Raw genomic sequence first — 27,807 nt, 5'->3', positions numbered from 1 at the left:
ACATTAACTGCTATGCATCCTGTGCGTTCACACGTTGCAGACCAGTGTATAAAGAACAAAAAAAAAACCAAAAAAAAAACACAAAACCACAAGGGACACTACTAGTCTTGCCTCTTGCATAACTGGTTTTGGGTCTGAATGTTCTGCGCTGCTCTGTGTCGCCTCTCAGTCTGTCCGGCCCCTTACTTCGGACCCGAATGCCGGTTCTCATGCTCGGACTGCATGAACGATGCCGAGTGCAACGCAGAGCTCAGCGGCTGCAGTTGTCTGGCTGGATGGCATGGGACGATATGCAACGAAAGTGAGTACTCGCCCCTCCATACACTCTTCCCCCCCCCCCCCCCCTGTCCTCTCTCCTGAATATTCCCCTCCCCTATTCTATGCCCTAGTTGTTTGTTGTTCTCCCCATGAGGGAGATTTTAATCGGAAAGAGCTACAAATGTAGGTAGAATGAATGTTTTTGCCCAAACACTGCCCAGCTAAATTTTCCTAACTTGATCATTGTGTTGTTTTCAACGCATTGAGAAAAAAGTCTTAGTCTTCATTTTAAATGATGGCATAGTCTTCCAAAAGTCTGATAGCTAAGGGAATGACCACATTATAGGCATTATTTACCATTTGTAGATGAAACAAAATCCCAGCTTTACGTGCTTCAAAGTAGTTTTAAAATATTGATTAGGGATAAAAACAACCAATGTGAAAATTTGAATCAGTATGATTAATATCAAGTATTGCTGAATATGAGAAATGTGAACAATATATATGATAAAAATGTGTCTAGACTATAAAATCATCTACAGTTATGGTCCAGAGAAAAAAAATAGTGATATCTCTGTATAATCTATTCTTTCTTGCGAAACTTTTACATGGTAGGATGTTTTATGATGCAACTGACCTGCACACATACATCAAATGTGATATCTCAAACATTTTTAAAATCACTGCTCCCAATGGTATACAATACCTTTAATACGAAGAGACCTGCCAAAGACCGAGATTGTGACAAAAGCATATATGTTAGTCTAGAAGTGTGTATTCCACCCCTTTCTGTTTAGAGAATACACATATAGTTTCAAGAGCAAATTTCAAACTTTTAGCAGATTTTTCTTTCATCTTCATAATTGTTTCACCTGTGTATGCATGGTGTGGCTGTTTGTCTTGTTCACATATTGCAGCTTGTCCTTCGAACAAATTCGGAGAGAACTGCGAACAGCCGTGCCTCTGCGAGAACGGGGGTACCTGCGACCCGGTGACCGGCGACTGCACCTGTTTGCCTGGCATCAAGGGGACGTACTGCAGAGATGGTGAGTGTCAACCGCAAGCCACGCCACGTTTGCTTGTTTCAGCTTCTATGCATCACTTTTAAAGTGCTTCTAAGAAATCGTGATGACAGTTAGCTGTGCTGTTGATCATTATGGTGCAAATGATGTGCGTGTGTGTGTGAATACAGTGTTACTCACATACTGTACAAAGTTGACCTACAATCCTGTCAAATCATATTAGTCTACTGTAGGCATCACTAGCTGTCAAGATAAAGTGTTTTATATATTATATGTATATATATATATATTTGTAATTTCCTTTGAACTCATGTCAGGCCCACTTGTAAAGAGGTGCAACCGAGTTACTCTCTTTGTACTGATTTTAGCACAAATCACCATAGAAAATTGTTTGATTTCTCGTAACACGTGGTTGCTAGGATACCAACCGCTTATATCAATCAATGTGACAAGCAGGCAACAGGGAGAAGAAAGGGAAACACTTTTCTTTCTGTTATACTGCAAGTATGAAAAGTGACAATCGGAGTGCATTCAATCTTTCCTTTATCAATATATGAGTATATTGTGACTGTTGATGATTGAGATTTTTTTTTTCTCATGTTTGTAACAAGGAAGTTATTAAAAATTTGCTTAAGTGTTGAAGGCCCGTTATGTTTGTTTCAAGGATAGCATAGTTAATTAAATGATGCTCTATTTCGACATTGCAACCCACCCTCCACCCTCCTCAACCACCCTTCCAACTGATACCCCTTCTGCCAATTAAACCTAACTGGGACTCACATTTCCCCCCTCCCGTCACCTCAGGCTGCCCCCCTGGGTCCTGGGGCCGTGACTGCAGCAAGGAGTGCAACTGTCCGACAGGCATCACCTGCGACAAGCGCTGGGGGACCTGCCTCTGCCGCCCAGGGTACTTTGGCTTCCAGTGCAACCTGAGTGAGTAGAGAGAGAGATCCACTGGCCATGTGTGGTACCTGTAGGTTGAAGCCGCATTAATAGTAATATATGAAGAATAAAGAGCCACTGGTTGGTGTACATGTACAGTACCTACAATATTGTAGGTTGGAGCAGCACTAAAGGCATAATTTACCATTTGCAGATGAAACAAAAACCCAGCATTAGTGCTTTAAAATAATTCTAAAATGTGAGTTAGGGATAGACACAACCACTGTAAAAATTTCGATCAGTAAAATCAATGTTAAGTATTGTTAAATATACAAAATGTGAACAATAGTTATAGTAAAAATGTGTCCAGACTGACCATCTACAGTTATGGTTTATTGAGAAATGTACTGATATCTCCTTAATATATTTTAGGCTTTATTGAGAAAATTTTATATGGTAGGATGTTTTGTGGTACAACAGACCTACTCATATTCATCAAATGCGATATCTTGAACATCTTTTAAATCCCTGCTCCCAAAGGTAAACAGGACCTTTAAGCAGAAAGAGGAAAGATGTATGTGCCAATGTTCAGTACCTGGGTTTAAGCAGCACCAGTGATGACTATTATGAGCACATCCATTCCATCTTTCTACAAAATAATCCTGAATTACCTGACAAATGCAACTTGATGTTTAATAGTTAGGGCCTCCCTATATGGCTTTGTATTGATCTTGGATCTTGGATTTTGTAATCTTCTATCTTCATTTAACAATCTAGGACTTACATTTTGTAGCTGCTTTGTTCCGGCTTCAATTGACAATCTAGGACTAAGCTGGTGTGTTCCACCTATAGTGCATTTTGTAAACTGGAGGTGTTGCCTATAAATTTTTTTAATATAGTTGATGTACTTCATGGTCACGTTGGCTTTCATACTTCAAATTTGTTGAATAGTATGGGATGATCGGTGACTTTTGTCTGCATTAATTTTTCAGGCGCATCTAGCATTTATATGATTGAATATTTTGTTTGCATGGTGGATCACCAGTTCCCAGGGTGTGTGAGATCGAGAGTGTGGGTTCATATACAGTGTCGTCACTGTCAAGTGTGAATAGTCTCTGATCTTGACTTCAGAGGTTAAATGTTGTAGTGTGATGTCGTGAATGATAGCAAGCTCTCCATCTCCGTTTCCACAGAATGTCCCGAATACTACTACGGCAGCATGTGCAGCGAGCAGTGCGACTGTCATCCGACCAACTCGGAGGGCTGCGACCCCGTGACGGGAACCTGTCGGTGCCGACCGGGCTACGAGGGAGACCGGTGTCAGGATGGTGAGGGCAGCAAGCCACTGACAATGAACTCATCCTTTCTTTTCCTTTCTTTGCCATGATAAAACTCTTGATCTCCCGCAGAAACTGCACATATCCACTTCTTCTCTCCCCCCCCCTTTCTCTCTACAATATCTCTTTCTGATGTGTTGAAAACAAGTGTGCTGCTAGAGGATGTATACATATGAAGACAAATTTTTAAGCGTGTGTCGTGTAAAGAAGCAATCAACACCTGCGTGTGAAATATTTTTTGTCATGCTCTACAGACGGCAAAGCAATTCTGACAAATTTTATTTGGAAATGAGACTAGCTCTGCACTTTCTTGACTCATCTTTGCCTTCTCTCTCTCAAAAAAAAAGTGAAATGGAAAATAAAAAATAAAAAATGGTATCATATCAGCATCCATACCCTGGTTTTTCCATCGTTGGCCTGTTTAATGCAGTCTCATGATCCTTTGGTGATCAGGTTTCAAACTAAAGTGTGTTAGTGCAATGCCTTTTTCTTTAAGCTTTCATATATATCAGAAGGTATTCAGCTGTGATTTTCAAAACTTTTTTATTGGCGTTTTGCTCCTTACCCTCCTCCCCAACCCAAAAATGTCTGAAGACAAAAACAATTGTAGAAATAAAAATGAAAAAAAATTGGGGAAATGGCTGTTATGTTTGCTGCACAGCTCTTTTAGGTACTGTATAACTTAGATAAAGATAGTTGTTAAAAGGGGAATACTTAAATAGAAACTGTCCTTTTTCTTTTGAAATTAAGATTCAGAAGTATAGCACTGAGTGACAAAGTTCATCTGCCAACAAACGTGTCAGTTTTGTTAGCAACGTGCAGTTTGTCACATTGTGCCATGATGTGTTTTTTGTTAAAAAAATGACCCAGAGTGCCGCCTGGGAATGTTTGGGGAGCAGTGCCGAAGGGTGTGCCAGTGCCTGGACGCCTCGCAGTGTAACAAGGTGACGGGAGAATGCAGCAGGGAGTGTCCAGCGGGATACACAGGGGAGGCATGCGAGAGACGTAAGTCAATTAAGAAAGTTTCTTAAATGCGTCATGATCGTAAATATTGTAGTTATTGATGAGATGATAAATATTGTGGTGATGATGGTGATGATGACGATGATGATGATGACAGTGATGATAATAACAGTGATGATGTTGTTACTGATGGTGACAATGTCAACCTATTCATGTTTTGGTGTTTCGTTTGTGTGTTTGTGTTTTTATTGAAACAGTTTGGATGAACTGATACAAAAGTGATATATATGCAGATATGACGTAGACAACATTAGAAATATGCTGATCGATCATCTCTTGATCTTGCTGTGTCTTGTAGCTTGTGAATATGGGAAATATGGAGTCAACTGCAAGTTCTCTTGCCGCTGCGGAGGAAACGACTGTAATAGCATCACAGGAGCTTGCTTCTGTGAAGCGGGCAAGACCGGCCTTAGCTGCCTTGATGGTGAGAACACGATATTTGCATTGTTACCTAGAGAACATCAGTATCATTTTCGAGAATTGCAAAAGTTTTAAAAAGTTGTAGCTGTGATAAATGAAAATTGGGAAGAAATTTTTACCATCACATGTCATTGAAACATTCAAGAATCAAGAAATTAGTAGAAGATTTTGTTGTAACAATTGTGAGACCTGATCAGATAGGAATGAAAATCATATTTTCCAAGCTAAAATGATGTTTAGTGGTACATGATTTGATTGTGCATTTGTTCCACAAGAAGCAGTGTTTGTGTGTGTGTTTTGTTTTGTTTTGTTTTTGTTTTTAAAGAATGAATGTGAAATAAAATCTGTAATTTTTGTCGATGGATCCTTAAAAACGAAGTGGAAAGGAAGACACTACAATGTATGGCGTCTATTACTTGCGTTGACTGGGCAATGCAGTGTGTTGCAGACCCATGGGGAATCATGCAAAAAGCATGTCTTACCATTATCTTATTTCCCATTATCGTTCCATTGTAGACTGTCCCAATGGCTCGTGGGGAATCTCCTGCCAGAATAACTGCACATGTACGGAGGACAAGGTGTGCGACAAGGCTACCGGAGAGTGTCTCTGCCCCCTGGGATACTTTGGCGAGAACTGTCGTGATGGTCAGTAGATATGCAGCAATTTTTTTTTTCACCCTCAGAATCTTATTTCAATCTCTTCCGTTGCACAATGACTGTCTAATATCTACATTTCTGCCATTAACATTCATAGTTCAAAGGAAAAAATATTCAACCTTGTACTGAAGTTTTTTTTTTTTTTTGAACACTTGTTGAAAAGTTAGTTATGTATGGAAGATGGATGAAAATTGCCAATTTTGCAATTGGTGTATCTTCCATTTGTTTTGTGTTTATCAATCTTCTCACTTGGTAAGTGTGTGTCTAAGTATTTAGTTGTCGCTTTTCATTGCTTCCAACCTGTAGTTAATCTGTAAGCTGTACTGTATGTTTGAAGTATGACCCTTTTTCTTTGAATTAAATGTGATCTCGCAGATCTTGTCTTTTTGTTTTCCAGTGCACATTATTTTGGAAGTCTCTACCTTCAGCTTTTTGCTAACCTTATTGTAATATGTTGTCTGATTTCAATTGATTATCCTCCAGCTTGCCCCATCGGTCGCTACGGTCTGATGTGTCGCCACGACTGCCAGTGTCAGAATGGAGCAGAGTGCGACCCGACCAATGGAGACTGTACCTGCACACCGGGATGGAGGGGACAGTTCTGTTCTGATGGTAAGATAGTACTCCTTGATGCTTTAACCATGTTTCATTGGCTTTTTGCTGCCCTTTTAGGTTGAACGAGCCAGACAGCCTGCATACACTATTACCAGAATTAGCCTGCATGTAAAAGTTTTTTAACATGACGCAAATCTCTCGTTTGAAGAGGCTACACCCCCGTAAATAATGCCAGTGCATATCTTGGCAATCAATGACTTAAAGTCAAAGATATAAAACACCTGTTTCTTGACCCTGGCCTAATCTAAGCATCAGTCATCGCCACAGCGCAACAGGAGGGGGGGGGGGGGGGGGGGGGGACACCGCGAGAGGTGGAGATTGTTTTGGTTTTGGCATGGGCTATGTAGCTCCATGGTGCGTGTGTGTGTGTACGTGTGTGTGTGTGAGTGTAGACATTCAGCGTATGCAGACAGAGCATGCCTGTACTGTAGTGACCGGAACTATTGTCATTCCATTTTGTCTCTCCCCTTCTCCCTCCCCCATCTCTTCCCCCCCCCCCCCCCCTCTCTCTCTCCCTCTCTCCCCCTCGCTCTCAGTCTCTCTCTCCCTCTCTCCCTCTCTCTCTCTTTCTCAATGATCCAGTCAGCAGGCTGATTGTAACCAGGGAGGTAGTCTCACCTCCCCGTTGTAACTCACTGCCAAATAGCACATTGTCAGCACCGGCAAACTGGCAATGCTCTCCTTCTTATTCCTGTATTTTCGTTATTTACGGGTCAATTTATTTCGTTCGAAATGTAAAATGGATGACCATAGAATTTCTCAATATAATATAGAATTGAAAACTTTAGAAAGGATAGAGAAAATTGAGTTCACTTTGAATGGTCTGCCACAGGCAGATATCCTTATCATGCTCTTACGTAATACGACAGCTGCTTTCTCAACGATCCAGTCAGCAGGCTGATTGTAACCAGGGAGGTGGTCTCACCTCCCCGTTGTAACTCACTGCCAAATAGCACCGGCAAACTGGCAATGCTCTCCTTCTTATTCCTGTATTTTCGTTATTTACGGGTCAATTTTTTTCGTTCGAAATGTAAAATGGATGACCATAGAATTTCTCAATAGAATATAAAATTGAAAACTTTAAAAAGGATAGCGAAAATTGAGTTCACTTTGAATGGTCTGCCACAGGCAGATATCCTTATCATGCTCTTACGTAATACGACAGCTGCTGGAGTCATCAAACCCTGGCTTGGCCTCCAGGTTTGTCACGCCTGAGCAGAAAGTTTATTTGCAATGGACAAGTACTTCGACTCCCAACTCCCAAACGACAAATATACGCACCCCACTTTGGGGAACCCCAGTTGGGGTCTCGCCTCAAACGAGGGATTGACGGCATGAGAAGAGAATATGGACAGTCTAAAGTTTTTATAGGTACTGAAACAAAAGAGAAATAAGGATTTCCACCTCAAGGTTTTCCTTTGTTGATTTGTGTTATGTTAAAGGACACAAACAAAAAATAACAGAGAAAACAACTGTGGTAGAAACAAAATGAGAGATGACAAAACAACGAAAAAGAGACAATCCATAGTACAGTGACCTGATGCCTTTGAATGTCATCACTTCTTCCATGTGTATCATATCTCTGAGGCCTTGTCATCTACTTTCTAAGGGTCATGTTTTGATTTTGATGTGACGCTGGATTTCCTTTTATACTGAGGTATAGCAGTATTCAGCAATTCTGTGTTCATATCTCGTACATAAATTGCTATGTGTTAAGCTGCTTGATCTAACACCCCCTCCCTCCCCCCCCCCTTTTCCCTCCAGAATGTCCCGTCGGATTCTACGGCAGAGGATGCGCCTTCCGATGCACCTGTGAGAACAGCGCCGGATGCGATCCCGAGACCGGCGAGTGCATCTGCACCCCAGGATGGAGGGGAGAAGAATGCGACCAAGGTATGGTGATCTTGCTTGCACAGAGTTAGATATAATTCAAGAGTCGTAATATATATGTCAGTGTCTTTAATTTATATTCATAATTGAAACAAAGTAATATGGACAATTTGCTTTTCCAAGGGAAGAGTTTTGTTTTGTTTTTTCCTTGAGTAAACATATCTTCAAAGCAAAAGAGTCTAAAGAGAATTTTGAAATGCTCTATTTCTCATATTTGTTAGCTTCTTGTGAAAATGTTAAAAAACACGCCTGCTGATGACTGTACACGTATCATGCATATATTGTGTAATAGGGGGAAGTTTTCTGTGTTCATTTGAAAAAACAAAAAACTTTTTGCATATTTCTGACAAAAAAAAAATTCTTCATGATTTGCAGTTTTGAATGCAAATTTAGGAGTCACTTTATGGTCTCATTGTAATTTCTGTCCATATTTCTGATAACATTTTTTATGCCTCCGCAATGAAGTGGCCGGAGGCATTATGTTTTCGGGTCGTCCGTCCGTCCGTCCGTCCCGTTTTGTTTTTGTCGATATCTCAAGAACCGTGTGGTAGTTTTACATCAAACTTGGTATGAGGGTATATCCTTGGGGGATGATACTTTGTGTGGATTTTAGGGTCACAGGGTCAAAGGTCACAGGTTATTTTGTGAAAAAAATTGAAATTTCATGTTTTTCTCCATATCTCGCAAATGGTTCAAGGTATCTTCATGGAACTTAGTATATATGCTTGTACCGATGGGCAGTGATTATCTAGGGAAGTTGGGGGTCATGGGTCAAAGGTCAGGGGGTCAAAGGTCAACTTCAACTCCTCAAAATATCACTACTTTCCTTATATTTATGCAATGAATGAAGGTTTTTTTTTTTTAATTTGATGTATACATGTATTACCCAATATATATTCTGTGGGAAGTTTCTTGCCAAAAGGTCAAAGGTCAAAAGGTCAAAGGTCAAGTGAAAGTGCAGAATTGCACTTTTTCCTCCATATCTCAAAAGTAACTCAAGGTATCATCATGAAACTTACATATTTATGCATGTTCAACCTAACAGTGATTCTCTTTGGAACTGTGAGGTCAAAGGTCAAAGGCCAGGTTTAGATAATGCTATTTTCCCATTTGATACTGAAATTATACTTTTTCTCAATACCTTGAAAAATTACTCAATGCATAAACTTATAAAAGGGTCAAAAGTCAAGTAAAAATCATCAGTTCCCCAAATACCTGCACTCTGACATTTTAATCATTCATCCAATTGAACCTAGTTCTAGGAAAGTGAACATTCAGCACATTTGTGTCAAACCTGTCATTTTAATATTTTGCCAATTGTTTGAAACTGTCATCACACATTGTCAAGACATTGTACTATAGACCTATTAGGAGAACCATGCATTATGGCGGAGGCATATCAGTCGCCATAGCGATATATCTAGTTTCTTCATGATTTGCAGTTTTGAATACAAATTTAGGAGTCACTATGTGATCTCATTGTAATTTCCATACCAATGTCCACTCATGCTTGACATTTAAAAATGCTGCTATGGAAACTTTATTCTGGCAGAATGTGAGACGGGCTTCTTCGGCGTAAACTGCGAGAATCTGTGTGCGTGTCTGAACAACGCCACCTGCGACCACATCAGGGGAGCTTGCACCTGCAGCCCCGGCTGGAGGGGACGCTTCTGCGACAAACGTGAGTACAACAAGCATTTGGGTTCTAAGACGTAAAAGGCGTCGGCATTGAGTGCACATTGCAAACTCATAATGGTGAGAGCTGTGAGAGTCAAGGGTTTGATATCATATGAACGTAATCTATCGTTCTTGTCCCTTCTGTTTATCTCCTTTTTTTTTTAACAATGTCAAACAACAGGTGTGTTTTCTGTTGTGTGCAGTTTCTCATGTGTAAAAAAGGTGGTTCAAAAATATCATACCTGCCAACTATTAGTAAAATTTAGTAATCATTAGTGATTTCAGCATATGACTACTGTTCTGGCCTCATAAAATTCTGAAGTATCAGTGATTTCGTATATCTTATATATATATACTATGTGCTTCTATGCAAAACAACCCACCATTAGTAATTTTCATAAGAACGATTAGGAAATTGTGCACAAACATGTTGGCAGCTATGAACTTGTCCACAAATAAGCCAAGTTGATCCACTTCTCGAGTGACAAAATTTGAAACCCCTCGATAGAAGGACATGAAATATGCAATGGTACGACGTTAAAAATTTCAGCATTTTTACAAACCAAGAAATATAGAGATCAGAGAATCCGCTTACAAGGATAATGTCCGAGTTACTCATATGTATTGACCTTTCCACACAGCCTGTCCCGATGGCTACTACGGACTGGACTGCCAGCATCGCTGTAACTGTGGCAACGGGGCGCACTGCAACCCCACCAACGGCAACTGCAACTGCCCCGCCGGCTACACTGGAGAGGGCTGCAGGAATGGTAAGCCTAGGAATGAGACTAGCCGATGGATATTAGATTGATCAGGGTCCAGTCTTATTATAACCTGGAAACTTTTTACAGAGAGCATTTATTCAATAACGATTTTCTACAACATATATCTCACTGAATTGTCACATATTAACTTTGAACTTTTGTGAAATAATGTTTTGGGGTCTTGTTTTAGATCGTTGAATACTGCTACCAAAGATTTAGGATTTTAATAGTCTATTTGGATTCTTGATACTAAGGTTTATTAACTCCGCATCTTTTGAATTAAGAATAATTATTGGTCTTTGTCATATTATCCAAATTTGATGTAATTATGCATTACTTTATTTTCGGTACTGACACAAATTTTCTTGTTGCATAGAAAAATGAGATTTGATGAGATAATAACAGTCAGCTTGTAAATGCAATTGTGCATGTCTGTTTGTTCATCTGCAAGGCACGTACGCCTTATCGAAAGTTGCACAATTCTGTAGAGAGAAGAGATTAAGGAAATGAAGATATGATTTTTGATTTGTTCCATGAACAGAATGTCCAGAGGGTTACTATGGAGAAGACTGCCTTGGAGTGTGTGACTGTGCCAACAACGCTGACTGTGACCACGTCAGTGGACGCTGCATCTGCCCCAGCGGCTGGATCGGAATTCGCTGCCACCAACGTGAGTGTGGACTTGTGCCGCCAGGAGCTACAGATTTGTCTTCGTCATGACTTATACCTGTCTGTCTACCTGTCTGTCTATCTGTCTATCTATCTGTCTGTCTATCTGTCTGTCTATCTGTCTGTCTGTCTGTCTGTCTATCTCTATGTATGTCTGTGTGTATGTGTGTACCGTATGCAAATATGTTTATGTTTGTCTATTTGTCTGTCTATCTATCTGTGTTCCTGTTTATCTGTCTGTCTATCTGTTTGTTTGTCAGTCTATCTGCATGTTTGTCTGTTTATATGTTTGTCTATATATCTATCTATTGATCCATCTGTCTGACTGTCCATCTACAATGTAGCTATCTATCTCTTTATCTGTACATCTACATTTGTACAATATAGCTAGCTGGCTACATAATTTTCTGATCGTTTAGCTGTCTCTCTATCAATTCTGATCACATCAGTATTAGCTTCTCTTTCTTATTACTTCACACATGTCAAGCTCCACTGGTATGTAGTACATCACTTCAGTATAGAGTTCTTTCTTTCTTGATTGCCGTCTGAAAAATGAGAATAATCATTCTTGAACGAGAATAAATAGGTCTTTTACAGTAAAAGGAGCTGGATCCCTCTCACCGTACAAACCTTCAGAGCATGTATTCTGTATTTAATTTTCCATTGACAATAGTTATGAAAATATTTTACGATTAATTCCTTGGGAGTTTAATTTTTTTTTTTTTTTTTTTTGTCATTCCATGATTATTTTGAAATTACATAAAAGTACTCTTGTCTTGTCTTTTGCTCATCAGGTTGTCCTACTGGTCGCTTTGGCATCAACTGCCAGCAGCGCTGCATCTGCCAGAACGGCGAGTGTGATCACGTGACGGGAATGTGTGCCTGTCAGCCCGGATGGGTGGGGCGAGCCTGCCAACAACGTAAGTCCACGACGACCTCCCACATTGCACCACCCCAATCAATTAATGTGTGTCTCATTGCACTGTGAGATGAATGACAAAGCAAATTCAAACCAAAAAAAAAAAAAAGAGTGCAGGCAAATTACCAAAGTAATGATGTCTTAGTCTTTTGTTTTAGCTTGGGTTGGAACCAAGTGCACACGTAGCATAAACACTCTGGCCAGGTGAGGTTGTAAGAACCAGTTTCCATGGCGATGACTGGCTATGACATCATGCTTTGGTTCTGTGTATTGTTTAACTTCACAGCAGCAGCAACCATGCTCTGAAACTTCTTTTCATCCTCCAAAACAAAACAGAACAAGAAAAAAAAGAGTCCCCGTAATGTACGAATGCATCAAAATACACCAAAGGTGTCTTTGTTTGCTCCTATCCGCAGCCTGCGCCGATGGTTACTACGGCGATGGATGCACGCAGAGATGCAACTGCCTGAACAGAGGGACGTGCGACAAGACCAACGGTACCTGCATCTGCGAACCCGGTTGGCATGGCGACCAGTGTGAACAGAGTAGGTATCCCATCCTCTTGGTGTGACTGGCTGTATATGATCTCAGTCCTCTCGTCTCCTGTCTATTAACCCTGTCAAGACCATCTGATTTTGGTGTAATGTTCAGTTTACATTGATGCTGGTATGGGTTTATGTGGGACCAGTCAGGAATGGTTTGAAGGGTGTGTACAGTTCTGGTCGAGGTGAGGATTTAGCTTTTAACGTTTTGTGAGATATTCAGAAACCACTCTATGAGATGTCAAAGAGCATGCAATTCTAAGGGGTATCAAAAGTTTATTTGATGAAAATCTGTTTTGAAATGGCTGAGCTATCCAAAAACAAGGTGAAACAAAGAGATCCTAATAAAAGGCGTGGCCTGCCGCCTTTTATTGTTATCACTTTTTTGGATATCTCAGCCGCTTGAAAACCAATTTTCATCAAATAAACGTTGAATCCTTCTTAAAATTACATGCTCTTTCATATTTCATAAGAGGTTTCTCATTATCTCACTTAGGAATGTTCAAAACATAAATCCCCACCTCTACCAGTACTGTACAGTCCCTTTAAGCCTACAAAAGTACCAGTTGTCCTGTCAAAAGCAATTCATTAATTTTAAGATGCTAAAACAATATATATAGATTTTTTTTTTGGTCGTATAAATATTTTTCAAAGCATGTAGTCACCAGTGAATGAATTTGATGTAATTACACCAAATTCTCTCTCTTTTTTTTTAAAGGTTGTTAACAGGATAAATAGGGCTTAAGCAGGTGCCTCTGTTTCTCTGTCAGAATAAACATAAATTATTTGTCTTTTACATAAAACTTGAAAGTCATGATGAGGACATACACTGTCACACACAAGAATAAAAATGATGCTGTGTATGATAGTGTTGTTGTTTTTTTCGAGAGTTATTGTGAGAAGAGAAACCATCAACTCTTAAGTCTTACGTGCAGGAAGTTGATGGGTTCTGTACACACGCAGTTTTTAGGAAATTCTGAATCTCCTCCTCTCCCATAGGGGATGGGGTGATATAATTATATTTGTATTATCCTCTCACCTTTTCTGGCATTATCAGTGCGCCTTAAGGAGTGATTCCTGCATGATGCATTCTAATCTGTATGTCTGTTTGTTACCTTTGTTTTCTTTGAAAAGCCTGTCCACAAGGCTACCATGGAGTGAACTGTGAGGAGAGGTGTCAGTGCCAGAACGGAGGGCAGTGTGATGCCCAGACCGGTGTCTGCTCCTGTACCGCTGGTTGGAAGGGACGCAACTGTGCTAGACGTGAGTGCTTGCAGAAAATTGTAAAATGGTCACCATTACTGTGGCCATACTCCTATATGGATGTGTGACCGTCATTGTAAAATACTTGAATGTGCTATTGATGTATCAGCTGCGATTGAGGATTGCTTTTTTTTTTAGAGAGAACAAATCAACAAAGAGACATTTGAGACAAACTGTCTTGAACAGTCAAACAACCCAATATATTATGCATCCTCTTTATTTTGATTTTTCTCTTCATTTGTACAGCCTGTCTCCCGGGTACCTACGGCCAAGACTGCGCGCTCAGCTGCCAGTGCGGGCCAGACAACCCCTGTGACCACATCACCGGAGCCTGCCGCTGCCCACCAGGTTTCGCTGGATACGAGTGTAACTCTCGTGAGTATGACTGTCCCCTTGATATCCCCTATAAAGTGGGGGAGCAGCTAAACAAGTTAAATTTGCCTGGTCTCGTTTCCAAACAATATTCTTTTGGTGAATTTTAAGCCATATAATACCTAAATGATCTAGTATTCTTACTCTATTGAAGCTGCTAAAATTCCCTTGGTTCCGTTTATTCTTTTCACCATTGCCTGCAGGGTGGGATATTGAGATTGTGATTGTTTTCATTTCAGAATCTTGTGGAGAATCATTAATTTAGTGTTCTGGTAAACAAAGTGAAATGTCTGTTATATTCACTTCTGTGGCGTGTTCTCTTCTGTTGATAGGAATGGGCTGTTTTCACTTCTAGAGGGTGTCTGATAATATGCACTAGCTAGATTTCATTCTCCAAGTAAAATGTCAGTGTATGCACAAAATTATTTTTCTTTATTTTTGTAATTGGTGTATGTGTCATTTCTGGTCTTTTGTATTTCAGTTGTAGATATATGAATGTATTTGTACAATATGTTAACTTTTTTTTTGTCATGGTTGATTTTAAAGTGCAATTGTATTTGAGGGCCAATGCATGTTGATAATTGACATTTGACCACCCCCCCCCCCCATCTGTCCCACAGCTTGTCCACCAGGCACGTGGGGTCAAGACTGTGCGGAAGCCTGCTCCTGCGGCCGCAACACCATCTGCAATGCGGTGACCGGAGAGTGTCAGTGCAAACCAGGCTACCGTGGGCACAACTGCGAGAAGGGTGAGGATTTCTTCTTTGATTGACAACATTGACAAATACATCAAGTCTGCATATAACAATTAATTGCTTTTGTAAAGTAGAGATGCTATACAGATTTGGTATGGATTTCAGTTTTTATCTACTGTGTTAGGATCTAGGAAGCACATCCTGGGTTTATCTTGTCTTCATATAGGGAGGAAAAATATGTCATTGCTTAGGAGGAATGATAATTATGTACTTGTTTGAGAGAAACGTTTGTATATATTTAGGATCTGTACAGGTACAGACTGACAAATATTAACTTTTGATCAACTTTCTTCTTCTTTAATACTAAATACCAGAGGTAGATATACTTCTCTGTATGATTATACTCCCACCCACACATATTTTGTATGGGGGTATATTTAGCTATGAATAATTAAAATTATGCCTGGTAATCATCTAGTGTTCCTGTAAATTTTTTACGGCACAGATGTGGATTACATGCCCGATACTTGTCTGTTAATTGGGGTCTGCTCCTATTAACCCTACTGTAGCCCATTACAGACATATACATATCAACCTGTTGAGGACGAGTCCCGAGTATACTCGGGCAAGGGTCTATGGGAAATGCGTGTTGTAGCAAAATCAAACCATCCTCAATGGGTTAAATGACTTCTAGATATCTCGCAAGTTTGTGTGGGTGGATTGAAAGTTTTTACTGGAAATATCAAGTTTCTTGTATGTTTGTTTTTTTTTTTTATAGTTGACGAGTTCTAAATGTAGAGATTTATTCTATTGTTTTCAGTTAAGATATTCATGAATGTATCTCAATAAATGATATGTTTCATCAGACAAACACATATTTCATAATGGTGCCTTTTCCCTCATCTTGCAGACTGCAAACGATCACGCTACGGACCCAACTGCCAGTACCACTGTAACTGTCTCAATGGCGGCTCCTGTCACGCCGACGACGGAACGTGTCTCTGCCAGCCAGGCTTCATCGGGGCTCTGTGTGAACGAGGTATTAAAGCTGCACACCGCATCTTGTTGATGTGATTTTATGTGTAGAGAAATGCGTGGTCATTGAAATGGAACGAAAACGTGTAGAAGTTATGGCACATTACATGAGTTTTAAAGGTCTAGCTTTTAAAGCTTTCTAGTTTACCTAAGCAATGAGTCATGTAACACAGTTTTTCAACAGGAACAGTTTAATGAGAGTTTATATAATCATGGGAAAACTTTAATTGTCTGCAATACTCATACTGCTCTCTTTGAAATGCATTGTGAGAACACCACACACAAAAATAAAATACTTCATGACAAATGCCATTCCTGAAATTTGTTAGAGAGATTGAAGATGAAAGATAATACTTTTTTCATGAACTGAATAAGATACAATGATTTTCATGCATAAATCTTATTACTTTATCAGAATCTTAAACTCTCCAACAAATTTCTACCATTGAAATATCACACTAAATTGATATACAGTAGGATAAACTTTGACTACATGGAGAATGCAATCCTGAGAAAAATGATGATTTCATGAATATTCATGAGGGAATATGAATTGATATTCGTTGATGAATATTCAGTGATTTTGAAGGAGTAGCTTTGATGTTCACATTAAGTGTTCTTTTCTTGCCTGCCTCGCAGCCTGCCCTGAGGGAACCTACGGCCAGGATTGCCAACACAAGTGTGAGTGCCAGAACGGCGGAGTCTGCCACCATACCTCAGGGTCATGTGACTGCCCGGCGGGATACACAGGTGCCTTCTGCCAGACCAGTGAGTATGAAATCCATTTAACCCCCCCGAATTATACGAGACTCCACCCCATGTTGGATGGCGGGCAGTACAGTGGTAGCTTAAAGAAGATTCCACACATGTAGTTCGAATAAATTTACTTTTTTGTTTTTAAAGAAAATGAACTGATATCCTTTATGTCAGCTTTTTGAGAATTGTATCAAGTCACCATTAATCCTTTTTACATATCTTTTTTTTTTTTTTAAGGGAGAGTTACAGTTGGTACATTCTCTATGGAAATGAATTTGATACATTCTTTTCTTTCCTTTCTTTTTTGTAGTAAAGTTTAACCAAATTGAAGAGTTTTCTTGAAATATTGTCATCATTGACTCATGAAACGGGTAATGATAAATTTTGATTGACGACAAGTTCATTGATGTCTGTCATTGTATGAAGGTTTCTTGTGGACAACATTGTATGATATGAAGGCAGTATGTCATTTTCGTGGAGCATATTGTATCTTTCTCTCTCTCTCTCTCACACACACGCAGAGTGCTCATCTGGAACCTATGGCCCTGACTGCTCCATGGTGAAGGACTGTCGCTATGGCGGCGTGCTGGACGTTGTGACTGGACGCTGCAGGTGTGGTCTGGGATACACCGGCGAGTTCTGTGACGAAGGTGAGGAGAAGACTAAACTAGCCTAGACTGACCCATTGGCTCGGTCCAGCCCTGCAAAACTTAATTTGATAAACAATTTTGTTTTTCTGTCCTCTTAGATCTTGAGCTTTTTGTTCATATGAAAGTTGAAGAAGTTCTGGTTGGAAACTGGTATGACTCCTGGCCGAGACTGTGTTTTTAAATGTAATGTGATAAAATTCTGCTGTTTTCATGGATGCTGTGTATTTGTGATTGAAGCCGATTTGTTAAGTCCTTAGTTTTGATAATGGTTGTAGTGTATATAAAATTGAATGAACACAGACATGATCAGACAAAAACAAAATCTACAATGTGATGTTAGGACTGAGCTCACACCCCTCGAGAATGGATTCAAGTCTGTCCAGCTCTCAACAGATGCAGTTGTAAAGCAAACAGAAACTAGGTACTATTCTTTGATCAAACTCTAAAAATAAATCTGATGTTGCAAACAGTGGGCTGGAATGTGTACAATCAAAGACTGCAGAGACATGCACTTTAAACCCCCCTCATCACCTTCTCTACTCCCAGAGTGCCCGGCTGGAACATACGGCATGGACTGTGACCAGGAGTGCACCTGCGAGAACGGGGCGGAGTGCGACAGGCAGACCGGATGCTGCTCATGCCAGGCCGGCTTCTACGGACAAAACTGCCAACTGAGTGAGTTCCTAGCCCATAGAACAAGCACAAGCCAACAAACAACACAATTGGCAACAACTAATATTGTGTATGCTATATATTTTGCAGGATTTTAATTTTTGCAAATTTACTGAGTCGGCCCAGGTGCTATTCGTGAATTTGATATCATGCGTAAAATATTTATAGCTATGATGCCAACATGAATGTGACTTGCTCCTGTACATTTCTCCGTCCATTACTGTACTCAAATTTAACCACCCGCAAAATTTGCTGGGAAGTCCAAATTCGTGAAAAATTAAACTGGCTAAATATATAGTGTGTACAGTAATTGCTTAGTGTAGGGATTGTATGAACATCGTGACTGTTTCAGGATAATAAACATCGCCACTAATTGTTAGAGAGGCTTAACCCGTCTCAATTCCATGCATCTGATGACTTGTTCTGCTCATCAATTAATTGGGATTAATTTACTAATCGTCACTGGATATTTTTTTTTTTTCAATATGCAGCCTGCCCTCAGGGGACGTACGGGGCCTACTGCGCCAGGACCTGTGACTGCCACAAGGACGCCACCTGTGACCCGGTCACTGGTCAGTGCCGATGTCCGGCGGGAAGGACAGGACCCGAGTGCAAACAAAGTGAGTAGATCGCTCCAGACAGGGTCTGGCCATTGGTCCTCATCCAGCAGTATTAGTAGTTAGAAACAGCAGTAGTAGTAGAAGTATATAGTCAGAGTAATAGTAATACTGTATTAGAAGTATCTAGCAGTAGATAAAGGTAGAATTAGCAGTAGTAACAGACTGACTAACTGATATATCGGTTGATGTATTGATGGGTTGATTGAGTGATTGATTGATTAATTGAATGATTAATTGGCCAATCAATGATTGATTAATGGGATGAATGATTTGAATGTTGATGAATTTGGTACCACTACCACATTAATGAATAACTGGCATATGGTATTGATGTGTCCGTATATTGTGAAAACTGTGCTTTAAAGATCTTGAAGTAATTACACACTCTAGTTCTCATTAATTGATTTAGAAATGAAATCATTAAAGTTACGATAAAGCTGACAAAAAAATCTCAGACTATCATAACATAATCAAAACTTTAAGCAAAAGAGCAATTTGTTTGAATGGGAGCACTTATTTGGACTGCTGGCTGAATTTTCCATCTTCTTTCAATTTGGCACAAACCATTTTTCACACTCTGGACAAAGAGCGTCAGTGTTAAGCCAAGCGTCAACAAAGATTTGTTTTGTTGATTGCACTTGATAGATGAGACTATTGGGAATCCATAAATATGAAAAAATCTTCCAAATATTTTGAAATGTAATTTAGACAGTTTTTTAAAAAGTGTAACTTTTTTTGTATTGTACGCCCTGTAGAGAAGTAATGTGCTCCAGAGCAAAATGTGCATGGTATTAAATATGCTGAATCATCGGCAGTATGGTTGTGCAATATTTTTGCTAAGGTGATCAGTAGGTAAGGAGCTTCGGATATTGCCTTGAGGCATGTTGTGAAGTTTGCTGATTGAGATACATGCTATGCAGCTGTCAAAGAACTTGTTGTCATATTTTGCTGTTGTTCTTTTCGTCTGCATATATGCCATGTCACTGTCAAAGAGCATGTGTCATTCGTTTTTGTTTTTGTTTTTGTTTTCCCCTTGCAGCATGCACGCCAGGGTTCTATGGGCCCAATTGTCTGGAATTCTGCACCTGTGCCAACCGCACCCAGTGCAATGCTGTCACAGGCACATGCGACTGTCCCCCTGGACTCACGGGAGAAACATGCACACAGGGTATGTATCCAGGTGTAACGTTCAGAGGGAGGATGAGTGGTTCATGGAATGTGTCACTGTCCCAACCAAAAAACTTACCACTGCATGGGTACCGTATATGCCATACATATCTGGAGATTGATATTTTGTGTAGCCCTATTTAAAGGACTTTTAAGGCAATTTTGTGAATGGTTGAATCCACAATTGTGAACCACATTAATGGAATAAGAAAGAAGCATCATACCTCTTTAACGAAAAGTAAGGCAATATATCTTCCACCTTGGAAAGAGGATATACAACACATTTGTGTTTATTGCAACAAGTAACAGTATTGAGTTGTGGATACACAAATATCACCTGACTTACAAAATACATGTAAATGAAAACACTAAATATACTATCTATGCAATATGCAATAGCTACATATATGAAAGCGAGCCTTGTGTTTACATTGTTAAGCATTGATAGTATGAAATGACTATTGTGCAGGGTGCTATCCAATATTCACCGGTCCAGTATGCTCATTCTGTTCTCTCCATGACAAATTCTCTCGCAGAATAACTTTGTTGTCGTTTCATGTCCCTTGATGTTGTTATGTGGACAGTCAGCACTCATCTTTCTTCCGTGTTTATAAAAGAAAAATGGTTTTCAAGGAGATGAATTATTTAGGGGGTCACGGGGGTCATGATGAAAAAAAAATGGTCAGCCATTTAAAATATATGACCGAGTGATGAACTTGAGGGTAACAAGGACAGTCCCTCAGCTGCGGCCACCCTTGACCTTTTTGTTACCTCTTTGGGTTTTCTGTCACCCGCAGAGTGTGCACCAGGTAAATTCGGCCCCAACTGTGCCTTCAACTGCGACTGCTCAAATGGCGCCACGTGTGACGTCCGGACGGGAACGTGCAGATGTATAAATAGCTTTATCGGTGCCCAGTGTGAACATGGTGAGTACCAGCCATTCGGACAGTATTTTTGCAGCGGAATACCTGTAGGCATCGATGACTTTGAAAGGAGGGGTCTGTTTCTTTTGAAACTGCACGACCTGACTATCAATCCAGAAAGGGAAGAGTGTGACTTGACAGAGAAAGGGCTTCAGAGTGAATGTTAATAGCCAAATCTTATCGGGTGTCTGTTGTAACTTAATTCTGTAAAGTTATCTTGTTTTTGAGGTTATGCTGACTATGTTGGCTGTTGTGATTAAATTACAGATGTTAACATTTGGTAATAAAATTTCGTAATGTTATTTTTGTTTAGTCATTCCTGATTATTATTCAGCCAGTGCATCAATAGTGAAATAACAAACATGATTTTAGTTGAAGTATCTTCTGTTAAAGATATGATTATGTTCAAACTTTGATTCACAGGAAATATTTTGTTCTGAGATTCCAATGTCAATTTTAATTCTCTCTCCCTCTTTGTTTGTCTCTGTCTGTCTGTCTGTCTGTCTGTCTGTCTGTCTGTCTGTCTGTCTGTCTGTCTTTCACCTATCAGGAGGTCAGTATGCTTTCCCGACTCCAGCGGCACCTCTTAGGGGAGATATGGGACCAAACGGCTTCTAACGACAGGCCCAACTTTCATCTCGTCTTTTTTTTTCTCCAACTAAGAGAGAGAGAGAAACTCATAAACAAAAAAGATTCATGGCGTTCTCGTCCCCGTTATTTTTTTTCTTCTGAATATTGACCACATTTGGAGTGATGCCGACTCGCGTCTGTTGATAACTGCATACCCCCATCGAGAAAGTGATCCATGATGTCTTGTGACTTTGGGGCAATCAGCAAAGAGAAGAGTATGCTTGTGTTGCTTTCAGAAATGTGTTTCCACGCTTCGACATATCGTTTCAAAGAATGCTAGCAGGTCTCTTTTTTTTTTTTTGAGTGATTGTTGTGATATTATGTCCACCGTTGGGTATTCAGTGTCATGTACATAGCAATACCTCAAGCAGCAAAATACCGGAAGGAGAAATGGCTAATTGTAGGACGTGAGAGGCGACTCGTGGAAGCAATCAACACTTTGTGAGTGTTCTCGATCTACATCAGTCTGACTTCTTCTACCTGTGGTGGTGCTAAAGTGGAAATGAGGAGGGAGGATTGGACTGTGTCCGCAACACAAGGAGGGTCTGATTGGCAGCGAGGCAGGTGCAGCGTGCAGTAGGCTTGGAAGGTGACTCGGCTGGTGATGGGTTGGGACAGATGTTCCCTGTTGTCGCCGTGACAGGACTGCGTCTCGTATGAGAAAAAAAAAGTGTTGAGATGGATTCACCCGACGATCATTTGAAAATCGGAGAGAGCCGAGAGAGCGCCTCGGTCTTTGTACAGAGCAGATGGGGGACGTGTGGGAATGTGGTGTCGAATTCAGATTTTTACAGCATTATTTATTGTTCATGTAAATGATTCCGTTCTACTGCAAGTATATATGTTTAAGTGATGGCTGCAACAATACAAAAAAAAATGAGATGAGACAGGAAAACAGATATACTCTCAATATCTAAGAGAGTTGCTCCATGTTAGTAAAGATAAAGTCTTTTTTTTTTAATTGATAGATAGATGTCAACCAACCGTGTACAAAGTAGTTAAAGAATATGCTCCGTATAGCATTCATTGTGTTGTATTAGTGATGTCCTAGAAAGATTTTGACAATTACCGGTAAATAAATTGACTTGTTTATACTAATGCCATTTAGATGATAGCTAATACAATGGCCTGTGACATGATAATATATTTTTGCAAGCATACGAGTTATTTTATTGAACCAACTTTCTACACTACGTTTTTGTTTTTAATGCATACAAAACATATATCCTTACTGTGGATAAGTCCATTATTCTTGTTTTTGTATGTTTGTTTGTTGTTGTTGTTTTTTTCCTCTGTCAAATATGTTTACATATGTTAATTAGTGCTTGGTTTCATGGTCTCAGTTTGAATCTAAAATTTCGGTATTAGACTGGAAGCACACATAAGGATATTTAGCGCTTCCTCGGACTAAACCCATGTGTAGTGTTCAAATGCTGTCGTCATTGCTGCGCTCACATGGACTGTAAAAAAAAAAAAAAATGACAATATCTCCTCTACCCACCTCCTGTGCCCCTCCCCCCCCCCCCCAAAAAAAAAGGGAGGAACTCAAAATGTTGCACCTAACACTGAGGTTTTAGACATGTAGATACTATTGTAGCTTCAAATGTATGATATTATCACAAAGTTCTGAGCAAGTTGTGACAGGAGAGAGAGAGAGGAGAGATAGAGAAGAGAGAGAGAGAGATAGAGTATGATTGAACAAGCTAAAATTTTAGTCAATAATTATTTTTTATAATAGAACGATTATATGACAACAAGCACTGGTGCAGTTCCCACATAGTTCATTTCTCCTCTGCATCATCAGTTTGAGATTTGTGATTATCGTGTGTGTATATTTTAACTAACTCCTCTCTTTTTTGTGACCAAGATTATATTCAACTAATTCAAAATAGAACTGAGCTGACCAGTGCTACGACTCTATGCAAAACTAACGCGGTTCAATTCAGAGCAGCTCTGATTCACTTAATACATGTTTCTATCCTTTGCAGCTTGAAAGGTGAAATGTGGAACTACATGACGTGTGTTTACCGAGTTCTTCCGAGTAAAACCCCTCACGCAGTATTTTAGATTACAAGGGTCATACGTACGTACGATGATCGGAGGGGAAATCTGAACAGTGTGTATTCAATATTTACGACAAAGAGCATTCGCAGATGTGCATGGTTCTTACAAAGTAACAATGAAAAAACATGTCTAATATAGATATATGTGTTATTATGCGTAGATACTACATACTTGCAAATGCACGCACAAACATGATAATGTTTGTGTGTGTGTGTGTGTATCTGGTACTTCTTTCTGTTTGTATGATGCAACCGCCTCCTTTTATGTGTAGTGATTCAGTGTATCATAGATATTCACTAAAGAAAAACCGGTAAGAGAAAAGAAGACAGAGCTAATATACTTCACATTTGATATAAAATATGTATATGCTTGTATTTACAGGTGGTAACCTTATATCATTCAACATCATGATTGGCAATTACCTAAAATAATATGCCACTATTTATTTGACATTTTTGTGAAGTTAATTTCACAGTACATTGCATTGTTGAGAAGCGATACTGAGAAAATGTCCCTCTGTACAATGAGGACTGGAAAAAAAGAATACTGTATTTGGCATTTGGTAGTTACATTCAAAGCCACTGCAACTGATTATTAGTCAATAACATTGTCATGCTAGGTTGCAAATGTCGTATTAATTACATAGGAAAAAATATTAATTGATGATATGTGCTGTCTGTAAAAATTGTGTAGGATTTCATCATCTCCCTGTGTTATTTTTGTTATTACATGGTAATTGTAGGTATGTTACAATATTTTTTTGTTCCTGTTACGTTTTCAGATTTAGATTTGTGGTCTAATACAATTACTTATTTTGTTTCCAATAATATTGACACTAAGAAGGAATACCAATTTCTTTTAATGAACTCCCTAGCTTGTATATTCATACTTTAACCCATTGAGGGCGAGCTGATTCTGCTTTAGCAAGCAATTCTGGTAGACACCTACCCAAGTATACACGTGACTTGTCTTCAACGGGTTAATAAACACTGTGTCACTCACTCAAATATGCTGGATATATCTCATGCTATACAATAGACATGACGGTGCGATTTTCCGTATTGTAAGATAGTTTCTGTTTCTGCTTTTTATTTATGTGTGTGTATATCATTACAGTCGTCATCTGTATTTTGCTTTTAATATTTCAGTGATATATTCCCACTTGACTTGTAATTTATATCAATTTGTGCAGAGCTGTGAGAGGCTGAAGACATGTAAAACAGTGCTTTTTCTCCTTTGTATGGTACATTTTATTGCATTTTTTTGGTCTTATTTACATTGTAATTCTTTGTATGTTTTGTTTGCATTTGTTGTTTGCATGAAATGCAGGCCACCGTCTAATTTAAGGTTATTGTCAAAAAGTCTGCATCTCATCACAACAAGGAATGGGAGAGGAAGAGGAAAAAATATTTTCGGTATTTTATGAACTTGTAGAAAGATTTCAACTGGATGCGTTGCTCAAAGGTCATTTATGCAATGTGTTTAAAAAGAAAAAAAAAAAGCGCCTGCTTTCTCGCACTCTTGATGTAAAAAGTGTATGTCTCACCAATGGGTGCATTTGAACTGAGTTCTTCTCCATGGTCGCTGTGTAAAACCAGGGTTTAAAAATAAAGGACATTATTTTATGATTAGTAATTTTCAATGCTGGCATGCCTCGGCTACCTCAATGCAGACGAAATCAAGTTCACAAGGTCTTGAGTGTGCCTGGTCCATGTGCTGCGCGAACAGACCTGTCCATGGATCGAGATCGCTAACCCATTCAGTTTGAGTGCAGTGTTTTCCCGTCATGGGCAACAGGCAAAGGTACAGGCAGACTGGGCATAAAGTGTGAAAAGATACACGCCCACACATCCAGCTTACATCAGCTGAACCTTCTGCAAAGTTTATGGCAAAACAGTTTTCATGCGGGAAGTGTCTATGACTGTGTGCAGCAACACAATCTGCCCTGCTTGAAGTGAAGATAGTGTGGGTGAATTGCCTTGTTACACTTAACTGTATCCCTCTGTGAAAGTCTGTTTATATAAGCAATCCTTCTTTTAAAGAAAAAGAAGAAGATGTAAATTCAATAACTCAACTGATGTCACAAAACAACATTATTTCATTCTGTCTGGTATCAGTGGGATGGGGGAATTAAGTGAGAAATTAGCTGACATTATTCAGTGTGAATTTCAAGAACTCACTTACAATGTATGTCCTGCACACTCTGTGACTTGTACAGAAGTGACCCATGGAACTTGTAGCAACATATTTCAGAGAGTTGACCTTTTTCCTGTGGGGACATGGCACTTTAAAACGTGCACAGCGGTCTTGGGAGTCTGTGTCTGCAGTATTTTCTGTCAATAAAGTTGTCCCATGTGGCAGCTGTACGGGGCAATAGAAGACAAAGAGCATTATTTTGATACAATTTTCCCACTCTATTCAAGAATTTGTGTTTGGAGAACCGGCGTCTTCCCTAAAATTCTTTGAGAACTTGGCCAGGTTTACTCTTTGTTAAATGTTGCCCGTCATTCGCTCTGTAATTTGGTTGCAAGGTGCACCTCGTGCACTTTTGACATTCAAAAAATTGACCGTTGAAGGAAATATTGTAATATTGTGTGATTTCTTTGTCCAAGGATTGCTTCTTGTATCATGTCAGTCAAATTACGAGTAATGTGCGTAATGATAGGCTGAATTCATAAACGTATGAAATTGTTTTTAGTATCACTATGTGAAAACCAAATGTAACACACACACACACGGACACACACACAAAGAGAAAATATACTTCACTCAGTACAGCTCGCATGTTATTGTCTATTTGAAATGCTGATGCAGGTTTTGCATCATCAATAACTGTCTCTCAGAGCTATTTTTTGTACAACCGACTTCCAAGTTCTGTATAACATGAACAGCAATATCTGAGACTGCGACTACGTTGGCAAGTCTCTGTATGTACCTTTCAAATGTCCACCTCCCAGATTCCATCATGCACAGAACTGGGACTTCAAAAGAAAACACACTAAGCATACCATGGTCCAATATTTTTTTTAATTCGTATTTCTGTATTTTGGAATTGGTAATAAATTGAAATAAATTACTTGTGTGTTTACATTGTGTGTTTACATTGTGTGCAGTACTTCTGTACATGTCAGTTACTGGTAAGCCATGGAAGGTTCATGTGTGTGTGTGTGTGTGTGTGTGTGTGCGTGTGTGTGTGTGTGCGCGCGCGTGTGTGTGTGTGTGTGTGTGTGCATGTTTGTGACTGTGTGGCAAACACATTTCAAAACATCCAACATGGTTTCTTGAACACCACACCATTTGCAAGTTCTACAATATTTACTCCTGAGACAATTGCTCCCGTGAAATATCTGCTTACTATTAAAAAAGACAAACATGAATTCTAACCACAAACATAACCCTAACCTAAGTCTTTAGGGGAATCCTCACATACAGTGTAAAGTTTCAAGAAGGTGAGATTATCTTCAGCACATACATCAACTCTGGGTCTTTCCACAAGATGTTTGAAGACAATGATAAATCTATCATTTTAAAAACCATCTTCTGATAGAAAGTACATGTACATGCACTGACCATCTGCAGTGAACAGCTGTCAATGTCTGCCTTAACTCCTTTCTCACAACTGCTTACAGATCAACTTTGTAAAGGTACTCCAATAAATCATATATCCTTGAGACTTGGGATGTACTTATCATTTTCACAAACAGCAACTTTTATTACAAGAAAAGAAAAACATAGTAAAAGACATATTATATGAACATACATGTATTTTTTCCATTTTTTAATGCTTTCAAAATAGAACAAAGGAAAAACATGTGACGTTGTGTGGTGCCATTGGCAAAACCTACGAAACTTCAAAGATCAATATAAAATTGGCATTTAATACAAAGTCCTTGGTTCTAGTACACATGGTTCCTGGATCTTTTAAGAGCTAATATGAAAACAATCATAACCACAAAATTCAGCTTTGCTTATGACAATGGTACAGGGCAATGTCATTATATCCAGTCAAATCAATATAAACGACAGACAACAAAGTGTAGTAATTATACTTAAATTATTTGATCCGCTTCCCATCAACCATTTTAAGAATCATATAAAATCCTGAACGATGAAAAAAAAAAATAATAATAATCTGCATTTCTACAATGAATCAATACTGTAAAGTTTAAACAACAAAATATTCCTAACCTTTTTTTCTTTCTTTTTCCTTCCCTTTCTATCCCCTTGTCGTCATTATTATCTTCAGTAGAACCGACTGCGGGAATGTAAATCAAATTAGTACAGT

General features: G+C 39.3%; 1 protein-coding gene across 1 annotated transcript in view; it reads left to right on the top strand.

The window, feature by feature from the left end:
- LOC139744677 (uncharacterized) overlaps positions 1-22,972 on the top strand; it is a 38,765-nt gene extending 15,793 nt beyond the window's left edge. The window contains exons 10-34 of the mRNA XM_071655101.1: positions 170-301; positions 1,176-1,304; positions 2,085-2,213; positions 3,356-3,490; positions 4,370-4,504; positions 4,821-4,946; positions 5,459-5,587; positions 6,083-6,211; positions 7,979-8,107; positions 9,657-9,785; positions 10,423-10,551; positions 11,087-11,215; positions 12,009-12,134; positions 12,550-12,678; positions 13,810-13,938; positions 14,185-14,313; positions 14,931-15,059; positions 15,916-16,044; positions 16,680-16,808; positions 17,318-17,446; positions 17,993-18,121; positions 18,610-18,738; positions 19,778-19,906; positions 20,703-20,831; positions 21,379-22,972. Coding sequence (XP_071511202.1) covers positions 170-301; positions 1,176-1,304; positions 2,085-2,213; positions 3,356-3,490; positions 4,370-4,504; positions 4,821-4,946; positions 5,459-5,587; positions 6,083-6,211; positions 7,979-8,107; positions 9,657-9,785; positions 10,423-10,551; positions 11,087-11,215; positions 12,009-12,134; positions 12,550-12,678; positions 13,810-13,938; positions 14,185-14,313; positions 14,931-15,059; positions 15,916-16,044; positions 16,680-16,808; positions 17,318-17,446; positions 17,993-18,121; positions 18,610-18,738; positions 19,778-19,906; positions 20,703-20,831; positions 21,379-21,446 — 3,173 coding nt within the window. The 3' untranslated portion in view covers positions 21,447-22,972. The remainder of the gene's footprint in view (positions 1-169; positions 302-1,175; positions 1,305-2,084; positions 2,214-3,355; positions 3,491-4,369; positions 4,505-4,820; positions 4,947-5,458; positions 5,588-6,082; positions 6,212-7,978; positions 8,108-9,656; positions 9,786-10,422; positions 10,552-11,086; positions 11,216-12,008; positions 12,135-12,549; positions 12,679-13,809; positions 13,939-14,184; positions 14,314-14,930; positions 15,060-15,915; positions 16,045-16,679; positions 16,809-17,317; positions 17,447-17,992; positions 18,122-18,609; positions 18,739-19,777; positions 19,907-20,702; positions 20,832-21,378) is intronic.
- The last annotated feature ends 4,835 nt before the right edge of the window (positions 22,973-27,807 follow it).

The sequence above is a fragment of the Diadema antillarum genome, unplaced genomic scaffold (genome assembly GCF_040938485.1).
Source record: "Diadema antillarum isolate AM-2024a unplaced genomic scaffold, OU_Dant_1.0 seq00001201_RagTag, whole genome shotgun sequence".
Taxonomy (NCBI): Eukaryota; Metazoa; Echinodermata; class Echinoidea; order Diadematoida; family Diadematidae; genus Diadema; species Diadema antillarum.
Note: the sequence above shows the minus strand (reverse complement) of the source record. Positions and strands in the feature narration are given on the sequence as shown.